The following is a 16,251-nucleotide window of genomic DNA, read 5'->3' as shown; positions in this document are numbered from 1 at the left end:
ATAATATGAATTACAAACATACATTAAATGGAGACTGCTGTAGGACAGTATTATGCAAGTATGACAGAGGGACAGTAAAAGATGCCTAATTCCAGAATCTGTAACAGGAAGATAGCTATGGGATACAATTTTTCCACATCACTGAATGTGGAAAGCACATTCAGTTTACACAAGACTTTGTGTAGTATAGGAGCTAGCACCTAAAAAGCCAAGAAAAAGGTCTCAAGCAGTGAATGGCTAATAACCAACAGTGATATTGGCAGAAAGAACAGCAAGAACAAGTGGAAACAGAGAGCGCATGTGAGCAAAACCTGCTGCCCCAAATTAAAAAAAGACAAAAATAATACTTTCATTCTATTTGTCATCAAGTAATACTTTTAATTAGTAAATTTGTTCTGCAGGTAAAAGTGCAACCTGCAAATTGAAAGGATTTTTAAGGATTCATATTATCCAACACATTTCTTTCAAGTTTACACTTGTATACTCTATTGTTGTATAGACTTCTTCAATTTAAGCGTGGTCCACACAAGATGACCCGCAGGAAGATTGTACCTAATAGTCAGGACCATATACAGATACTATTACTACATTATATAAAGTTTTGAGTTTGGGGAGGAGGTGTTGGGTTTGATTTTCTTTTCTTCTCTCTACTGTTCTAAGCAGGTTCTCAGTACCTCCCTCAAATCTGTATTTCTCAATAGTATTAACAAAACAAAGTATACAAAGTACTAGGTGAGGTTTTCCCACTACTTAGAAAAAAGGCTACAATAATTTTACGATGACAAAGCAACTTAACAGAATGCATATCTTCAGTAAGAAGCACAACAATGAAGTTATACTTTCCAGAGCGTTGATGGTAGAAAAGGAGAAGCTTTGTGAGTATTATTTAGTAAGCTTCAAGTATATCAACCTCCTTTGTGAAGTTAAAATAATAGGTTACAAGAAACTGACAACATGCCTTTTTTTTAAGCAAAGAATTAGTACAGCATGGCCAAACTTACATGCTGCCTATCTTAGAAGGCAAGCCAGATGGTGGGGGAATAGACTCTCTGTCCCTAGCAGAAGTATCATTTGTGTCAGCAGCCATCCCACTTTCTTGGGTTTCTGCAACTGATGCAAGAGGGCCAGCCAAAGCAGAGACTGCAGCACTGACGTCAGAGACTTGATCGCTGCTGTCTGCATATAACAACTCCATCTGAGTTGTGGTCCTCCGACGGGCCTAGAGACAAATAAAAACCAAGTTGCAACTTAAATATTTCATGGTATGGGTCAAGAGTGCTACATTTAAGCTTAATCGTTAGCTGGTAATTAGCATTCCCCTCAATCACCTTTGGAAACTAAATCAAGTAGCTCACCTCTACGTCAGCAATTTCATAGAAGGCAAGACAAGATCAATGGAGTGAAACACTGATTTGACAAGCGGTTTCCGGGGATATCCTTTCAACCAGCTACAAGCGCAGGTCAATACTACAGGAGTACAACATTACTCTCCTGTTTATCCAAATGAATTTTGAATTAAAGGTTTATCCAAATGAAGCATAATATAATGGGAATAAAGCAAAGTGTAAATTTAAATAGCTACACTTTTTGTGACTTTTCAACTCAATGCTGCTTCTGTATACAAACTCTGCTTCTTAGTTTATTTACACTTCAAAAGTAGTTTAAGACAACATGAATTAAGGCTTGCTCAGCATTTCAGCAATTTTAAAACAGAAAGAGTGTGTTTAAGACACGAAAGAGCCATGCTTTGTGCAACACAGTCATTCTTAACAAACTGATCATATATGTTAGGTGTGAAGATGCTGTGAAATTAAGACACACTCTTCAGGGAATGAACAACCATTGGGGAAGACAAAGGTCCAGTCTGGATAGAACTATTACAAAAATGACACATTTATTTTATGCAGACCAAAATTACTCAATTTACCAGCCCAAAGAGCTGCACACCAATAAGCGCTACCAATAATGCAACAGCCACCTAGAGATAGCCTTCCAAAGCCAACTACAGTTAGAAGAGTGCAGGCTAAGCTCCTATGTACTTCGCAAACTTGGCTTATGCTTCTGTGAGCAGAGAAACAAATAATCACAGTGAGTGAAACAATATATATTTTTCTAAAACTGTAAAAATTCTACCACAAAATACTGGAAAAGTGTATTTTTATCACTGCTTCTCAGAGAGAAGTGTCACACAAAAGCATATTACATACAAATCACATGAACTGTATGTCAAGTTCACCTTTTACATGTCTTCATTAATGTCTCTAGAGCAAAACAAGAGCATTCTCCAGAAGGTACTATAAAAGTCAATTATTATAGAATCATAGAATCATTTAAAAGATGTGCAGGTGAATCATCATCAAACAGCCTACCTTGCTTTTGGGTTTGACTTCACCGCAGAGCTTCAAAAGATCAGAAGACAGTGAACTAAAAGAAAAATTGCATTATAGTTAGAAAGAAAATAGTTTTTCAGAATGTGTATTTTTATTTGATTCTTTACTGAAATTACATGCAAAGTATAATGAAACCATATCAGAGGTATCTTGTAGTAGATACATGTTGCATTACAAAGACAGTAATTTTTCTAGAACCAAACCCATTTACCTGCTAACAAAGACTGCTCACCTTCCTTCTGTTCCAGGACTATGCAATGGGGCATCCTCATCAGTACTATCTTCCAAATTTTCTACAAAATTTCCAAGAGAATTATGTTAGCCTGTCCATCTAAAAGAGGACTTGCAGGTTTTAAGTGCTACACAAAACAGCTCTGACAATGTTGAATGTAGATGAATACATACATCAAAAGCATAAAAAAGGTAGAGATTTTCAAAGTATCTTGACTATTTGCTAGCCAGTCCCCACTGAATTTTCCTGATGTCTAAACTAAGTTTTTCACACAAGCTAAATAAATCATACACCTAGGCATACTATGCCAAATGTGGTCCTCTATCTGTTGTAGCAGAGCCACAGGGATGACAGAAAGCCAGAGAAATTCTAGAAGCAAAACTAGAAGGAAAAAAAGATACAGTAAATGAAATTAACTGCAAGACATAGAAGAGGCAGGATGTAAATCAATGGACAAGTAAGGATGTCTCTCCCTCTCCTTTTTCTGTAATCTTCTTGCTCTAAGTCAGAATCAGCCTGGTTATAATGAAAAACATTCTACTTTTAACTAGCTAGCAAGCTGGGGCTCAGCCTCAGCTTATATTAAGCGGTATCATTTGGGCTGACAAGAAGCAAGAACTTTCTTAGTATATAAGGCATTTAGGTTTCAAAACAGGATGATGCCACCACTTAGTTCTATAGAACTGCTTCCTAAAAAGAGATTAATTGTATTGAAGTTAACTATAAAATGAAGCTGTTCAGTAGAAATACTCCTGAGGTAAAATGGGTACACAAACCTGTTCTCAAGAGACAAAACCAGCATGCATGCCACACATGAACACTGTCAAACATCAGATCAACATGTCTGCATGCAAACAGTGCAAAACATTAAGCTGCGACAACCAGTCCAGGGCACACGTACAATCAGTTGCAAACTGTTGGGAAACCAAACACTCTAATTTGCATTTTATTATTTTAAGCACAGCTTAAGGACATCAGTAACATATTCCTAAAAGTGGAGTCCCTTATTTTCTAACATACTCATGAAATTTTAATGAATAAATAAGCTTCTAATGACGTTACATCTCGTCTTTATTATTAGAGATGCTTTAAATTTGTGTACTTGCTATCTGCAAGAAAGCATATACCATTTGTAATGCACAGAATCAATATATTTGGCACCCATATTAAAACAGGTTTGCCCATATATATGTTTTAAGTGCAAGTTCATGCTTTGCAGAAATCAAAGAAAAATATACAGTTTCCAGTTGAACTCTGAGAAGGAATGAAGAAAAGAGAAATACTGCCTTCTAATGTATGCTACATCTAAAAATGTTTCCTGGAAAAGTCAAAACCATATGTCAATTTAGCACCAGCACCAACAATGTGCTTTTGAGGTACTCAACTGCTGTATTAGTTTTAACAACATTATAAAGAAAGTAGGGTCACAGGAATAGCACTCAATTTTCTTTTTTGTTCTGTCCTAGATCTGAGCCCATAGTAAACCTTTTCTATACACGTTATCATTCTATGTCTCCTGCAGAAGTGGGGATCTAGAGTACTGCTTCTTCTAGCAAGGCACAAAATTAGCATCAATAAATGTATTTTTTAAATATAGGATTCATACTACAGTGGTGTTACTTCATCCCTTTCTCATACAGAATTTGCAATAAGCTTTAACAGATAACAAAGCAGGAAGCTTGGGATGGCCCCAAAAGATGGGATTTTATTTGTAGGCTCACACTGATGTGACCTGACACATTTGATGTTTTTCTTCAGTTTGTCTGCAGTTCAGCACAGGAAGACTGCACAAAGTCCCCAGGTAGAAGCCAGCATATAGAATCAACAAAAAGAAATAGAAGAGGCAGAAGAGCAAGATTCTGCAAGAAGTCACAAGTGAGAAAAGATGATAGGAGCAATGCAGTTAGTAAAGGCAGTATTGCTTGTGAGGAGCAGCAGAGATGACTGCTGATAGATCACTGACTGAAGAACAGCGGGGAGCTTTTCCGATTATTTGGCTTCATGCTGCTGCAGAGGCAACCAGACAGTACCAGTACAACACAGTACACCGGCACAGTTCATCCAGAGATCTGCATATAGATGGTTTTTAGTCACATCCATGAATGTCCAGATGTCACAGGTAGGGAGGAAAAGCAACTCCTACAATTCTTTGGAAAGGAGTCCCTCCAGCAATACTCAGGACTCAATTCATGGTCATTTTAACTCTTCACAAGAGCAGATAGGATAGTGAATGGCAGATAGTTCATTCACAAACAAGAGAGGAGTGCAATCAAAGCCCATTCAAAGGGTCTAAACCTGACCATGTACTTTCCTGCAGCCTGAACCCTTTAAGTCTGCGCTTGAATGCAGGTGCACAACTACAGTGGGGAATAACCAAACTTTTTCAAACCAAGCATATTCAAATGGCTAACAACTTCTGAAGGTATCAGAGCTGAAAGTCGACATCAAGGGAACAGTTCACAAGCACACTGGAAGTTCAACCACTCTGCTCAGGATGGGGCTGGCTTGGTACTGCTACCAAGCTGTCAAGCATCCTGGTGAAACTGGTCTCAGGATCTGATGCTGTGCACACTTCCACCTTTGGGAATCATGTCAGGTTACCAACCAGGGAGCCCTTGCACCAGAGTCCCTACTATCCTGCTGGCAGTCCCAGCCTTAAAACCTCACTATAACTGTGTCTGAACTTCCTGCAGCTCAAAAGGTATAGCCACTAGTGACCTACAGAACAGAGACTATCAACAGTTTGGATTTCAGTGTGGACTGAGGTTAGTTCAGCATATTCAGCCAAGATACACCCACAGTGAAGTTTCCTTCATATAAAGCATTAGCATAGTCCTGAGGGGTTTAGATAGTTTGAAAGCCTTAATTCATGCTTGCAAAGTGTTATAAAGTTTCTTTAATGAGATATACACTACAAAATCTTTATGGAGATACTGTTTCAATGCATTTAGTAAGTGTCTTTTCACTGCTCCAGATGCTGTTAATAGGTAAAAGCCTGTCCAAAGCTAAAGAAAAAACAACGCTAATTTCCTGGCTGGAGAAACATTGCTCTCACCCCAACAGGATGAACACACACATGCACGTACACTAAGAGTCTATTTTACATGTGCTGTAATATTAACCACTGAGGTTCCTGACTAAAAACTGGCTGTATGCAGCAAGATACCCTGACATGGATTTCAGGTGTCACCTGTCAGGAAGCTGGCAAAGTTCTCAGCAGCTTACACTAGATGGTGATCTATACACTTTCAGGCAGTCTTGCGCTTTTGAAATATTTCAGATGCCTATGCAAACTAGCAGAGGACAGCATCATGGGATTAGAAGGACAATGCAAAAGGAATTGTTGCTGACATCAGAATTTTTTTTCAACTTTCAAACGCATCTGATTTTGTGGAGGTGAGAAAATAGGTGTAATTTGCTTGGGAATCATTTGAAAGCAACAACAGACTCAACACAAAAATCAGTAACTAAACCAAACTGAAAAAGTGAGATATATTCTGCATTCTGTACCATACTTACACTACAAAATGAGCTATCTGCAACAGGTTAGAAGTGACCTGCATGTTAAGGATTACTTTATTTTCAGATCTAAATAGATGAGCAGGATTTGTCATAACTAGAGCAGTAGTAATCATAAAATAGCTATATGTAGTCTGAACATACTATATGGCTTCATAAGCAGCAAGTCACAAAATGGAAATACAAATCTGCTTACTGTGGTCACTTCATCTGACAAATCTAACATGAGGGCTGTGGGTGCTTTTGGAAAGGAAGAAATGCTCTGTAATCTCATGATAACAAGCACTTTTACAGTATAGTTCATGCAAACTTCACACGCTCACGAATTCTAAGATGCACCAGTTAGTGAACATGAATGAATTAGTAACTCATGCAGCTGTACAGTACACAGAAAGCTAAACATACTTACCCAGCTGTATGCTATCTAGGTCTGTGTAAATAACAGCAACAAGGAAACAAAAGCAACATTCCAATCAAAACATATCCATTTATAAAAAGAAATAAAACAAAAGTACCCAAATGTTTTCTAAATTTTTCTTAATATCATCTCGTAAGTAGTAGAATAGATGCCGTAATAGACATATGATGCCATTTGAACAGGATTGAACAGAACTGCATATTTAGAATTTCATAATCAGAAGTTAAAAAAATACCAAATTGTAAATGCAAAGTCTTTTGTAAAAATAACAAGCATATTATTTGAATTTTAAAAGTCTCAATAATTAAAAACCCTCTTTAATTCCTACATTTTACTGCCAAGGGGATATAACAAAAAAATGACATACATGCACATCAATTGTGAAATAGCGTTTAAGATGTTACAATACAGCATCTATTCAGGAAAGAAATAGCCTAGAATGCCCAGTACAGCATGCATGAGAGGCAAACACGACATGCAGCTGACTACTCAGAATACAGGATGATAGAATTACCTTGCAAAGCATGACCCAGCAAAGCATCGAGTTCAGGATTTAACTCAGCTTTTTCTTTTAGCATGTGAAAGAGCAGCTGGTTTTGAGTAGCACTAGTAATTTCTGTTTGCTTAAGGCGTCCTTCAAGAACTTTGATCTGAGCTTCTTTCTGAGCTGCTTGGAGACCCTGGGAGAGATAAAGAAAGGAAAAGATGTCAAATGCTTTAACACCATTCTTTCCTCACTTTTTTAAAAAACTACACATTGTAATCTTCCCCTCACAGCCTAAAGCGCAGGTGTCAGCTACAGGCCTTTTTGTTAGAGTCATTAAACATTCATTTACCTTGTGTTCCTCAGACTCTGCCCTGCAAATATGTATTTAGTGGCCAAGTTGGACATAACTCCCAAGTACAATTCATAGACTGCATTTAAGAGTAGTGAGTATCTGAAAAAATCAACACCTGTTTTCAAATGCAAGTAGTTTTAATTATTAGTTATCATACTCTAGAACAAAAGGGAGGGGTGGGGAGGGAGGAAACCCACCACAAGAAAAACCCACCAAAAAACCCCACTACCACCCCAGAACCATAATTCTTCCTACAGAATCACACAGTGAACTTTAAGCTGTGGATGACAGATCTCATGGCCTAACTTAAGAGAGAATCCATTCTAAGGGAACTCCTTAGATGCATGCATGGGCAAGAGTACTTTAGTTGTAGAAAATGCAGGCAAGAAAATTTACAGAAAATGGTTTCCAATAAGAGGAAACGGTAGGGAAAAATTAAGGTGCAACATTTCTTTCTCAAGTGCTAGCACTCGAATTTTTCTGTGTTTCTACAGGTCTTTGCATGCTAGCACTTCAGAAGTGTAGTAATATGGACTTACACATTTGGTTCTGATTTTATCATGAGCTAAACCAATATACAAACAAACACATTTTGCAGGGAAACAAACAACAGAATAGATAGCAGGCATGGTAAATTTTGGGAAAAAAAAAACCATACCTTTAGTGTTTCAACACACTAAATTACGTATCAGAAAGAGGAGAAACAACTTAACATAATAGAGCTTTTATATCATGATAAGGAGAAATTGTTAACATAGTAAGTCAGGGGCACTTTCCTCGTTTTAACTCTGGGTATTGGGTACCCATCTGACCCACCCAGGGGCTGAAAAAAAAAAAAAAAAGGCAGAAGACTGAAACTTGCATAAGCCAATGTGATTGACTGCAATACCCTTGAAATCTTTCATTTGATTCAATGATCACAGAATCATAGAATAGTTAGGGTTGGAAAAGACCTTAAGATCATCTAGTTCCAACCCCCCTGTGGTGGGCAGGGACACCTTATGATAAATCATATCACCCAAGGCCTCCTCCAACCTGGTCTTGAACACTGCCAAGGATGGAGCATTCACAACCTCCCTGGGCAACCCATTCCAGTGCCTCACCACCCTCACAGGAAAGAATTTCCTCCTTATATCCAATTTAAACTTCCCCTGTTTAAGTTTTAACCTGTTACTGCTTGTCCTATCACTACAGTCCCTAATGAAGAGTCCCTCCCCAGCATCCCTATAGGCCCCCTTCAGATACTGGAAGGCTGCTATGAGGTCTCCACGCAGCCTTCTCTTCTCCAGGCTGAACAGCCCCAACTTCCTCAGCCTGTCTTCATACAGGAGGTGCTCCAGTCCCCTGATCATCCTCGTGGCCCTTCCCTGGACTTGTTCCAACAGTTCCATGTCCTTTTTATGTTGAGGACACCAGAACTGCACACAATACTCCAGGTGAGGTCTCACAAGAGCAGAGTAGAGGGGCAGGATCAGCTCCTTCAACCTGCTGGTCACACTCCTTTTGATGCAGCCCAGGATACGGTTGGCTTTCTGGGCTGCGAGCACACACTGCCACCCCATGTTCCTTTTCTCATCAACCAACACCCCAAAGTCCTTCTCAGCAGGGCTGCTCTGAATCTCTTCTCTGCCCAACCTGTAGCTGTGCCTGGGATTGCTCCAACCCAGGTGTAGGACCTTGCACTCGGCATGGTTAAACTTCATGAGGTTGGCATCAGCCCACCTCACAAGCATGTCAAGGATGGCACTCCTTCCCTCCAGCGTATCAACCGAACCACACAGCTTGGTGTCATCGGCAAACTTGCTGAGGGCGCACTCAATCCCACAGCAACAAAGATGTTGAACAAGACCGGTCCCAACACTGATCCCTGAGGGACACCACTCGTTACTGGTCTCCAGCTGGACAAAGAGCCATTGACCACAACTCTTTGCGTGTGGCCATCCAGCCAGTTCTTTATCCACCGAGTGGTCCATCCATCAAATTGATGTCGCTCCAATTTAGAGACAAGGATGTCGTGTGGGACACTGTCGAACGCTTTGCACAAGTCCAGGTAGATGACATCAACTGCTCTACCCCTGTCCATCAGTTCTGTAGCCCCATCATAGAAGGCCACCAAATTGGTCAGGCAGGATTTCCACTTAGTGAAGCCATGCTGGCTGTCACCAAGCACCTTGTTGATTTTCATGTGCCTTAGCATGCCTGCCAGGAGAATCTGCTCCAAGATTTTGCCAGGCACAGAGGTGAGACCGATTGGTCTGTAATTCCCCGGGTCATCCATTTTCCCCTTCTTGAAAATGGGGTTATATTTCCCTTTTTCCAGTCATCAGGAACTCCACCTGACTGCCATGATTTCTCAAATATGATGGCCAGCGGCTTTGCAACTTCATTCGCCAGCTCCTTCAGGACCCGTGGATGGATCTCATCAGGACCCATGGACTTGTGCACGTTCAGATTTTTAAGATGGTCTCGAACCAGTTCCTCTGCTACAGTGGGCCCAAGGTCTTCATTCTCACAGTCCCTGCATCTGCCTTCCAAGACCTGGGTGGTTTGGTCAGAGCCTTTGCCAGTGAAGACCGAGGCAAAGAAGTCATTCAGAACCTCAGCCTTCTCCAAATCCCGTGTAGCCAGTTCTCCTGAGAGCTTCCTGAGGGGGCCTACGTTCTCCCTAGTCTGTTTTTTATTTCCTATGTACCTGTAGAATCCCTTCCTGTTATCTTTATTAACTCTAGCTAAGTTTAATTCTAAGTAATAGATATTAAGTATGGCCCCCAAACACGAAAAAAAGGCAGCAACAATTACCTCTGTGCACTGGGTTATAAACCGCCAAACACTCATTTTGAAAATAGAACTCCCCAGGGCTTTCAGAAAGAACCCCTATTGCTCTATTCAAAAGTAGAAGTCTGACTTTAGCATGCCATGCATCAATATGCATCTTAAACCACATTTTTTGAAAGCTCATATTTAAGTGGCTGAGCCAATCTTAAAAGAAAGATCCCCTGAGCACTCTTTAGGAGCTTGTTGAAAAACACAAGAAGAGACTGATCTGATTACAAAAAGTTAGTGCTCTTACAGGAACAGCATGAGATACTTAGTACAGTAAAATAGGATCTACCAGGAGTTGAAGAACAGGCAACAGGTTGAAGGGGACAATGGATCTCGAGGGCTTTCACACTGAGAACCCACGTGACTCCATAGCATTGACCAGCTTTGCTTAGTCTAATGCACATTGATCAGCCTTTATGTCAGCACAGCTCTGGTCCTGGTACATGGCATATACCTATTTCACTTAATGAATTACCTTATTGATACCCATTGTGAGGAAGTGATCAAGCAAATATCGAGCTTCTGTCAAAGTGCAAGCATTAATCACTGCCGTTACATCCAAGGTCTCTCCTTCTTCCTATGTTTGGAGCAGTAAAAACAGTCAGTGTGAAAATCACTACAGGAAACACTGTAAACAGAAAAAGTGAAAATGCTGCAGTATCATCCAGCTCATCCCTTACTACCTCTAAACCACACCTGAAAGATTTCTTTTCCAAAGCACCACACAGTACAGACTCTGCTGGCTTCCCAGTCTCTTCGAGTGCCACAGTTCCTCTCCCACTTAACAACCTCCAACTCAGACTCCTTTCTACAAGTTAAGCTTGTCACAGTGGATGCAGAAATAACTGCAATTCTGCACTGTCTGAAGCCTTCATACATTTGAAGGATTCTCCCCCTCATTTCCTCATTTTTCTTCAGATTACTCTCTGTCAGCATTAAGCACTCTGGCATCCTTTAGAATTATTAAGTCTTTTGCTTTCACTACTTCTTTACTGATTAAGTCCTATAATCTTGAAGTGTACCATACAAAATTCAAGAAACTCTTATGTGAGCAAAATAGTAGAAGCTGCTGGTGATGTAACATGCATTAAAGCTCAGATTAGCCCAAGGTGGGAGAGGGCTGCCACATAAAAATATGGATAAGTACTACAGTTCAGATAACTATGTGCCAAGATACCTAGGAGATTGTATGTGGTAAATTCCTTTTGCTGGATCATGTAAGGTATGATGCACATTATGAGAGTTTCCACATGTCCTGGGTTCAGCAGTAGCAGTCATTTTTTCTCCTTCTTAGTAGCTGGTGCAGTGCTGTGTTTTTGACTTTCAGCCTGGGAACAGCGCTGATAACACTGACGTTTTTAGTTACTGCCCAGTAATGTTTACTCTGACCAAGGACTTTGTGAGTCTCATGCTCTGCCAGGGAGGAGGGGAAGCCGGGAGGAAGCAGAGAGAGGACACCTGACCCAAACTAACCAAAGAGGCATTCCATACCACAGCACGTCATGCCCAGTATATAAACCGGGGACAGTTACCCTGAAGGGTTAGATCACTGCTCGGGTCTGGCTGAGTATTGGTTGGTGAGTGGTGAGCAGTTGTATTCTCTTCCCTTGTTATTTCCCTTACCATTATTATTATTGGTGGTAGCAGCAGTGGTTTGTGTTATACCTTAGTTACTGGACAGTTCTTATCTCAGCCCACAGGAGTTATATTCTTTCGATTCTCCTCCCCATTCCTCTGGGAGCAGGGGGGAGGAAGGGGGGAGAGGGAGAGAGTGGCTGCGTGGTTCTGAGTTACGGCTGGGCTTAAATCGTGACACTACATTTGGATTTCACTGCTTTTGGTAATACTGAGATTTCTTTTTCAATCATAATATAGACAATTACTATTTGAAAAGTCACCACAAAACACTGTACAGAAAGCCACTGTTCCATAATTGAAAAATATACTAAAATGCAAAATAAAAAATTAACGTAAATTCTCACATACAAAAATATTTAGATGGATTTAAAGTGTACGAAACAATACAAGGGAGTGGAAGCATATGAACAGATGCAGAAAGAAGAATGCTGTTAGCCTCCAGCTCCAAGATTATATAATTTAATGCCAGCAGAATAGAAAGCATCAGCTTCAACATGTAAATGCTTTGCAAGCTTAACTTGAATTACACTATTAACACTAAAACTCAGATCTGAAAGTTCAGTTAAATAAAAATTCTTCATTTCAGACTTCACCCAAGTCTTCACCAATTCTCACCTCCTGGGTCAATAATTATACAGCCAAAGCAATATTAATTTCTAAATAAGAACATCTTCAAGGCTAACAGTTGCCTTTTCTCCATTTTATCATTTTTGCATTAATATTTGACCTACCTTTGCTTCCTCCATTTGCATAATGTTTGCTTGGCAGTCAGAAATGCTGTCATTAATATAGTCTATATTTGCAGTTAGTGATTCCATCTCTTCATTTATGTTTTGGACATTTCTATCTGCTTCACTGCCACCCCCATCCTTGATGAGCTTCTCCCTCTTCTTTGAAAGCTTTTCTCTTCTTTTTGTAAGTTCTTCACGTTGCTGTTTTCCCCAAAGACATAATTTCATTTAAAAAGGAATTAGCAAACACTTAGGATACTTAAGTGCCCTTTTTTGTTTTCTTTTCCTTGTTATACTTTAACATATCATGATATCTACACGAAGTTATGCAGGTGAATATATTAATATATTTCCACGTGACACCTTTAATGTGCTTTTTAATTCTTACTAAGCACAGTAACTACATGGTCCAAATGTTTACTGGATTTGTTAAGAGCATATTCATTAACTGCAATGGATTCCAAGTCACTTTGCCTGTGCTACCACCAAAGCAATTTATTTACAGCAAACATAAATGCACTGCTCTCTATTTACTATGTTGATACGGCCAACAGTGAATAGGAGATCACGCACCGTAAGTAACCTGTTCATATCTGCCTCCATATTGGAAATGGTCATCCTCTGCATAATGATATCAGTCACTCTGCGTTCAAGTAACTGCCACTTCATCCTGGCTGCCTTTGAGGAATAAACTCTGCTTGTCACTGTTTTTCGCTGATATTTCTTTCTGTGACAAATTCAAGAGAAACACCTAAGTCTGAAATAGTCCAGTTACACATTTGACTGTAGAAGTGATCAGGCCAGAATATTTTTCATGGACAATTTAAGTTTCTTGCAGAACTTCTTGCAGCTTTTCACTGCACCAGAACAGATACCTACACCCAGCCCTGAACTCTACTGCACTCTAATATACTGCACTTGAAAAACAGGTATAAAACACTGGCATCTTGTCTGATGCACCATGAAATTGAATCCTACCCCAACAGTTTTCCTCTATTTAACAAGGAGATAGGCTTCAAAACACAGTGGTTAATATACCGGATTGTGTTTTCTGACTAATTTTTCTTTGTACTTAAGAACACTGCAGGATTGAACCACCAAGGAGAGTTCTTTTTAAGAACAAATTAACTGCATCTTGAAATTTTGGGGTTTCTTAATGTGATTTGTCCTTTAATGCCATTATATATTATTCCACACAGTCTTAAAGCCACAAAACTGAAATTGCATTTGATAATGGTAAACTGCCCATTTTATGAGTATTACATGACAATAGTTTGAAAAATAACTACTGCAATAAGTGTTACCATCATATTATCTTCTAGAAAGTGAATGTAATTTTCATTTCCCATAAGACAGTACCAAACCATTTCAGCCCTTACCCTGTTCCATTTGTTGCAGTTACAGATAATGCTTGAACCCTTGCAACAGGAATTCTCATTTTCTGCTGCACTGCTGTTCTTGAACCATCATGCTCAACTGATGAGCTAGAACTTGCTTCCTGCATAGGATGCTCAGGCAGACTCAGCTTTCGACTTACTTTTCCAGCCACTTTATCAGACAGAGGCCTTACTTGCCGACGAAGGGCTGTGACCTGAAATGGAGGGCAAAGACACCATTACCTCTCCCCAAAGCTGCATTCTAACTCACAGGAATACAGAATCATTCTGGTTTCAAAGATGAATTATTGGGGCTTTTTTATACCACAATACCTCTTCAGTTTTGCGGCGTAAGATAACTTCTTGATTTCTTTTCTGAGCTTCTAGAAGTTTGAGCTGATGCTGTAGAAAAATACAAATAGCACATATTTTTTTCTACTATCTGACACAAGGACTGTATTGCATAAGAAAGAGACCCTTATACACTAATAAAAGTTTTCAAAACTGTCGTGACATCAAGTGGTCAAGTCACAATAGCTTCTTGCTTTTTCTAGTGCAGAATGAAAAAAAGTGTTTCACTAAACCAAATCCCTATCAAAAAAAAATATTTGCATGCAAGCAAGGTGGTAGCAATAGTTTTGTAAAGATTCATTAATACAATAATACTGATATATTTAATCATACTCAATAAGCCTTCTATTTTCTCTTGTAGTTATCACCAGAAGGTAGGAACCAAATTATCATAGAAGTCAAACTGAATTAATGTGCATTTTGACTGGTAAAAATATATGGGTACATGTCTGCCTTAGTGAGTGCATATACACATGGTGTGTGCCTGCAAGCAGATGATCATTATAATGATAGCTGTTTATTCCAAATGAAAGTTCTTATGTGACAAATCACCTCTCGTTTGCGTTGTTCCTTTTTAAGCTGTGCAATTTCTCTGTTTCTTCTAGACTCAGTCATTCTAGCTTTCTCCTGCTCTTCTTTCATTTGTTTCATCAAGCGAACCTGTAAAGAGGTCATCATTTAGAAAAGCTTATACTCAAGGGCTGTTCCCTGCCCCCACTCATATGGGGTTTCCTCTTCAAACTGCCATCTTCCAGTATATTACATGCTTTTGGCAATCTACTTCCGCCATCTCTGTCTTCTTCACTCAGCACTGAAGCTAAAAAGCAGTTCAAGCTTCTCTATGTTTGATACTATAATTTCTGTTCATTAAACTTAAAAGCCACCCCTCTCCCCAGGGAACCGCCTAGTCTTCATATCTTATCTTTTCCATTTTCAGACTTTCAAGCAGCTGACGGTAAGAATGGTTACCTGGCAGATAAATGCACAAGAAATTTCAACCCATTTTTCAGTAGACACTCATTGTACAACAATTCAATATACTGAACTATACCTTGGTTTTCTTCATCTCTGTCACTTCCTGCTGCAGTTTCTTCAGTTGCTTTTCATATTGAGACTGATTTTTAAGCAATCGTGCATGTTCCTTTTGTGCTGTTTGAAGTCTCTGCAGTTCTTTATTCATGGCTTGAAGTTTCTTTTCATATTCTGACTTGATTTTTTTTGCCTTTTCTTCTGAATAGGTCTCTACAGAACCTAGAGCAAAAAGGAATTCTTAATATGCTTTTGTTCCAGATATTTTCTTTTGCCAGCCACAGCAGATCACCGCTTCCTCTGCTTTTAGCATTACCTGCAATACCTTTGAAAAACTTAATTTGCCTCTATCTCCTGTCATCTGCACTGCTTCATACTTTCCACCTTGTGTGTTCTTGGATAACAGATCAAGTGTTAACACTCTCCTGATTTCTTTGCACTAGACAACAAATACTTGAGCACCTGAAGACACAGATACATACATGCTTGTTCACACATATCTGCAAAGATCATAACAACAGTCCCAAGAGTTACCAAGCCTAGAATACCTTTCCTGTCACTAATCAAAAAGGAAGAATAAAAGAACAACAAAAGCATATATATAAAGTATAACTATGAAGCATGCATAGTATATTTTTAAAAAGAAAGAAAAACCCAAACCACTTCCCCCAGGACTCTCCCAAAGTTCAACTATTTGTGGCATAGGACTCTCTGACTCAGAGTTAGTTTTCCATCTCAATACTGTCACATATTCAAAAATGTTTGGTCAGCAAAACCTCTCTGAAAGGCCACTGATCCTAGTCTATATTATTATGCAAATCAAAAGAAAGGAGGGAAGGAAGAACAGGAAAGATCCTGAAAGTGCTTATTGAACCAAATCAAATACCTGTCAATAGCAGTATCTT

At 39.3% G+C, this 16,251-nt stretch overlaps 1 protein-coding gene across 10 annotated transcripts in view; it reads right to left on the bottom strand.

The window, feature by feature from the left end:
• KIF21A (kinesin family member 21A) overlaps window positions 1-16,251 on the bottom strand; it is a 90,868-nt gene that overhangs the window by 18,542 nt on the left and 56,075 nt on the right. For 7 of the 10 annotated variants that reach the window (XM_061467456.1, XM_061467458.1, XM_061467462.1 and 4 more), the window contains 12 exons: window positions 15,369-15,568; window positions 14,870-14,977; window positions 14,300-14,368; window positions 13,970-14,181; window positions 13,164-13,317; window positions 12,591-12,791; window positions 10,697-10,798; window positions 7,074-7,239; window positions 6,551-6,571; window positions 2,623-2,683; window positions 2,370-2,424; window positions 1,002-1,219 (listed from right to left, as the gene is read on the bottom strand). In XM_061467456.1, the coding sequence (XP_061323440.1) occupies window positions 1,002-1,219; window positions 2,370-2,424; window positions 2,623-2,683; window positions 6,551-6,571; window positions 7,074-7,239; window positions 10,697-10,798; window positions 12,591-12,791; window positions 13,164-13,317; window positions 13,970-14,181; window positions 14,300-14,368; window positions 14,870-14,977; window positions 15,369-15,568 (1,567 nt within the window). The remainder of the gene's footprint in view (window positions 1-1,001; window positions 1,220-2,369; window positions 2,425-2,622; window positions 2,684-6,550; window positions 6,572-7,073; window positions 7,240-10,696; window positions 10,799-12,590; window positions 12,792-13,163; window positions 13,318-13,969; window positions 14,182-14,299; window positions 14,369-14,869; window positions 14,978-15,368; window positions 15,569-16,251) is intronic. The other 3 variants (XM_061467457.1, XM_061467460.1, XM_061467461.1) reach the window with 1 other exon arrangement.

This window comes from Pezoporus flaviventris, unplaced genomic scaffold (genome assembly GCF_033815535.1).
Source record: "Pezoporus flaviventris isolate CSIRO_AGI_PZ_B2104156 unplaced genomic scaffold, CSIRO_AGI_Pfla_v1 ptg000045l, whole genome shotgun sequence".
NCBI classification, from domain to species: Eukaryota; Metazoa; Chordata; class Aves; order Psittaciformes; family Psittacidae; genus Pezoporus; species Pezoporus flaviventris.
The sequence above is the reverse complement of the archived record's forward strand: the minus strand, read 5'-3'. Positions and strand labels throughout refer to the sequence as shown.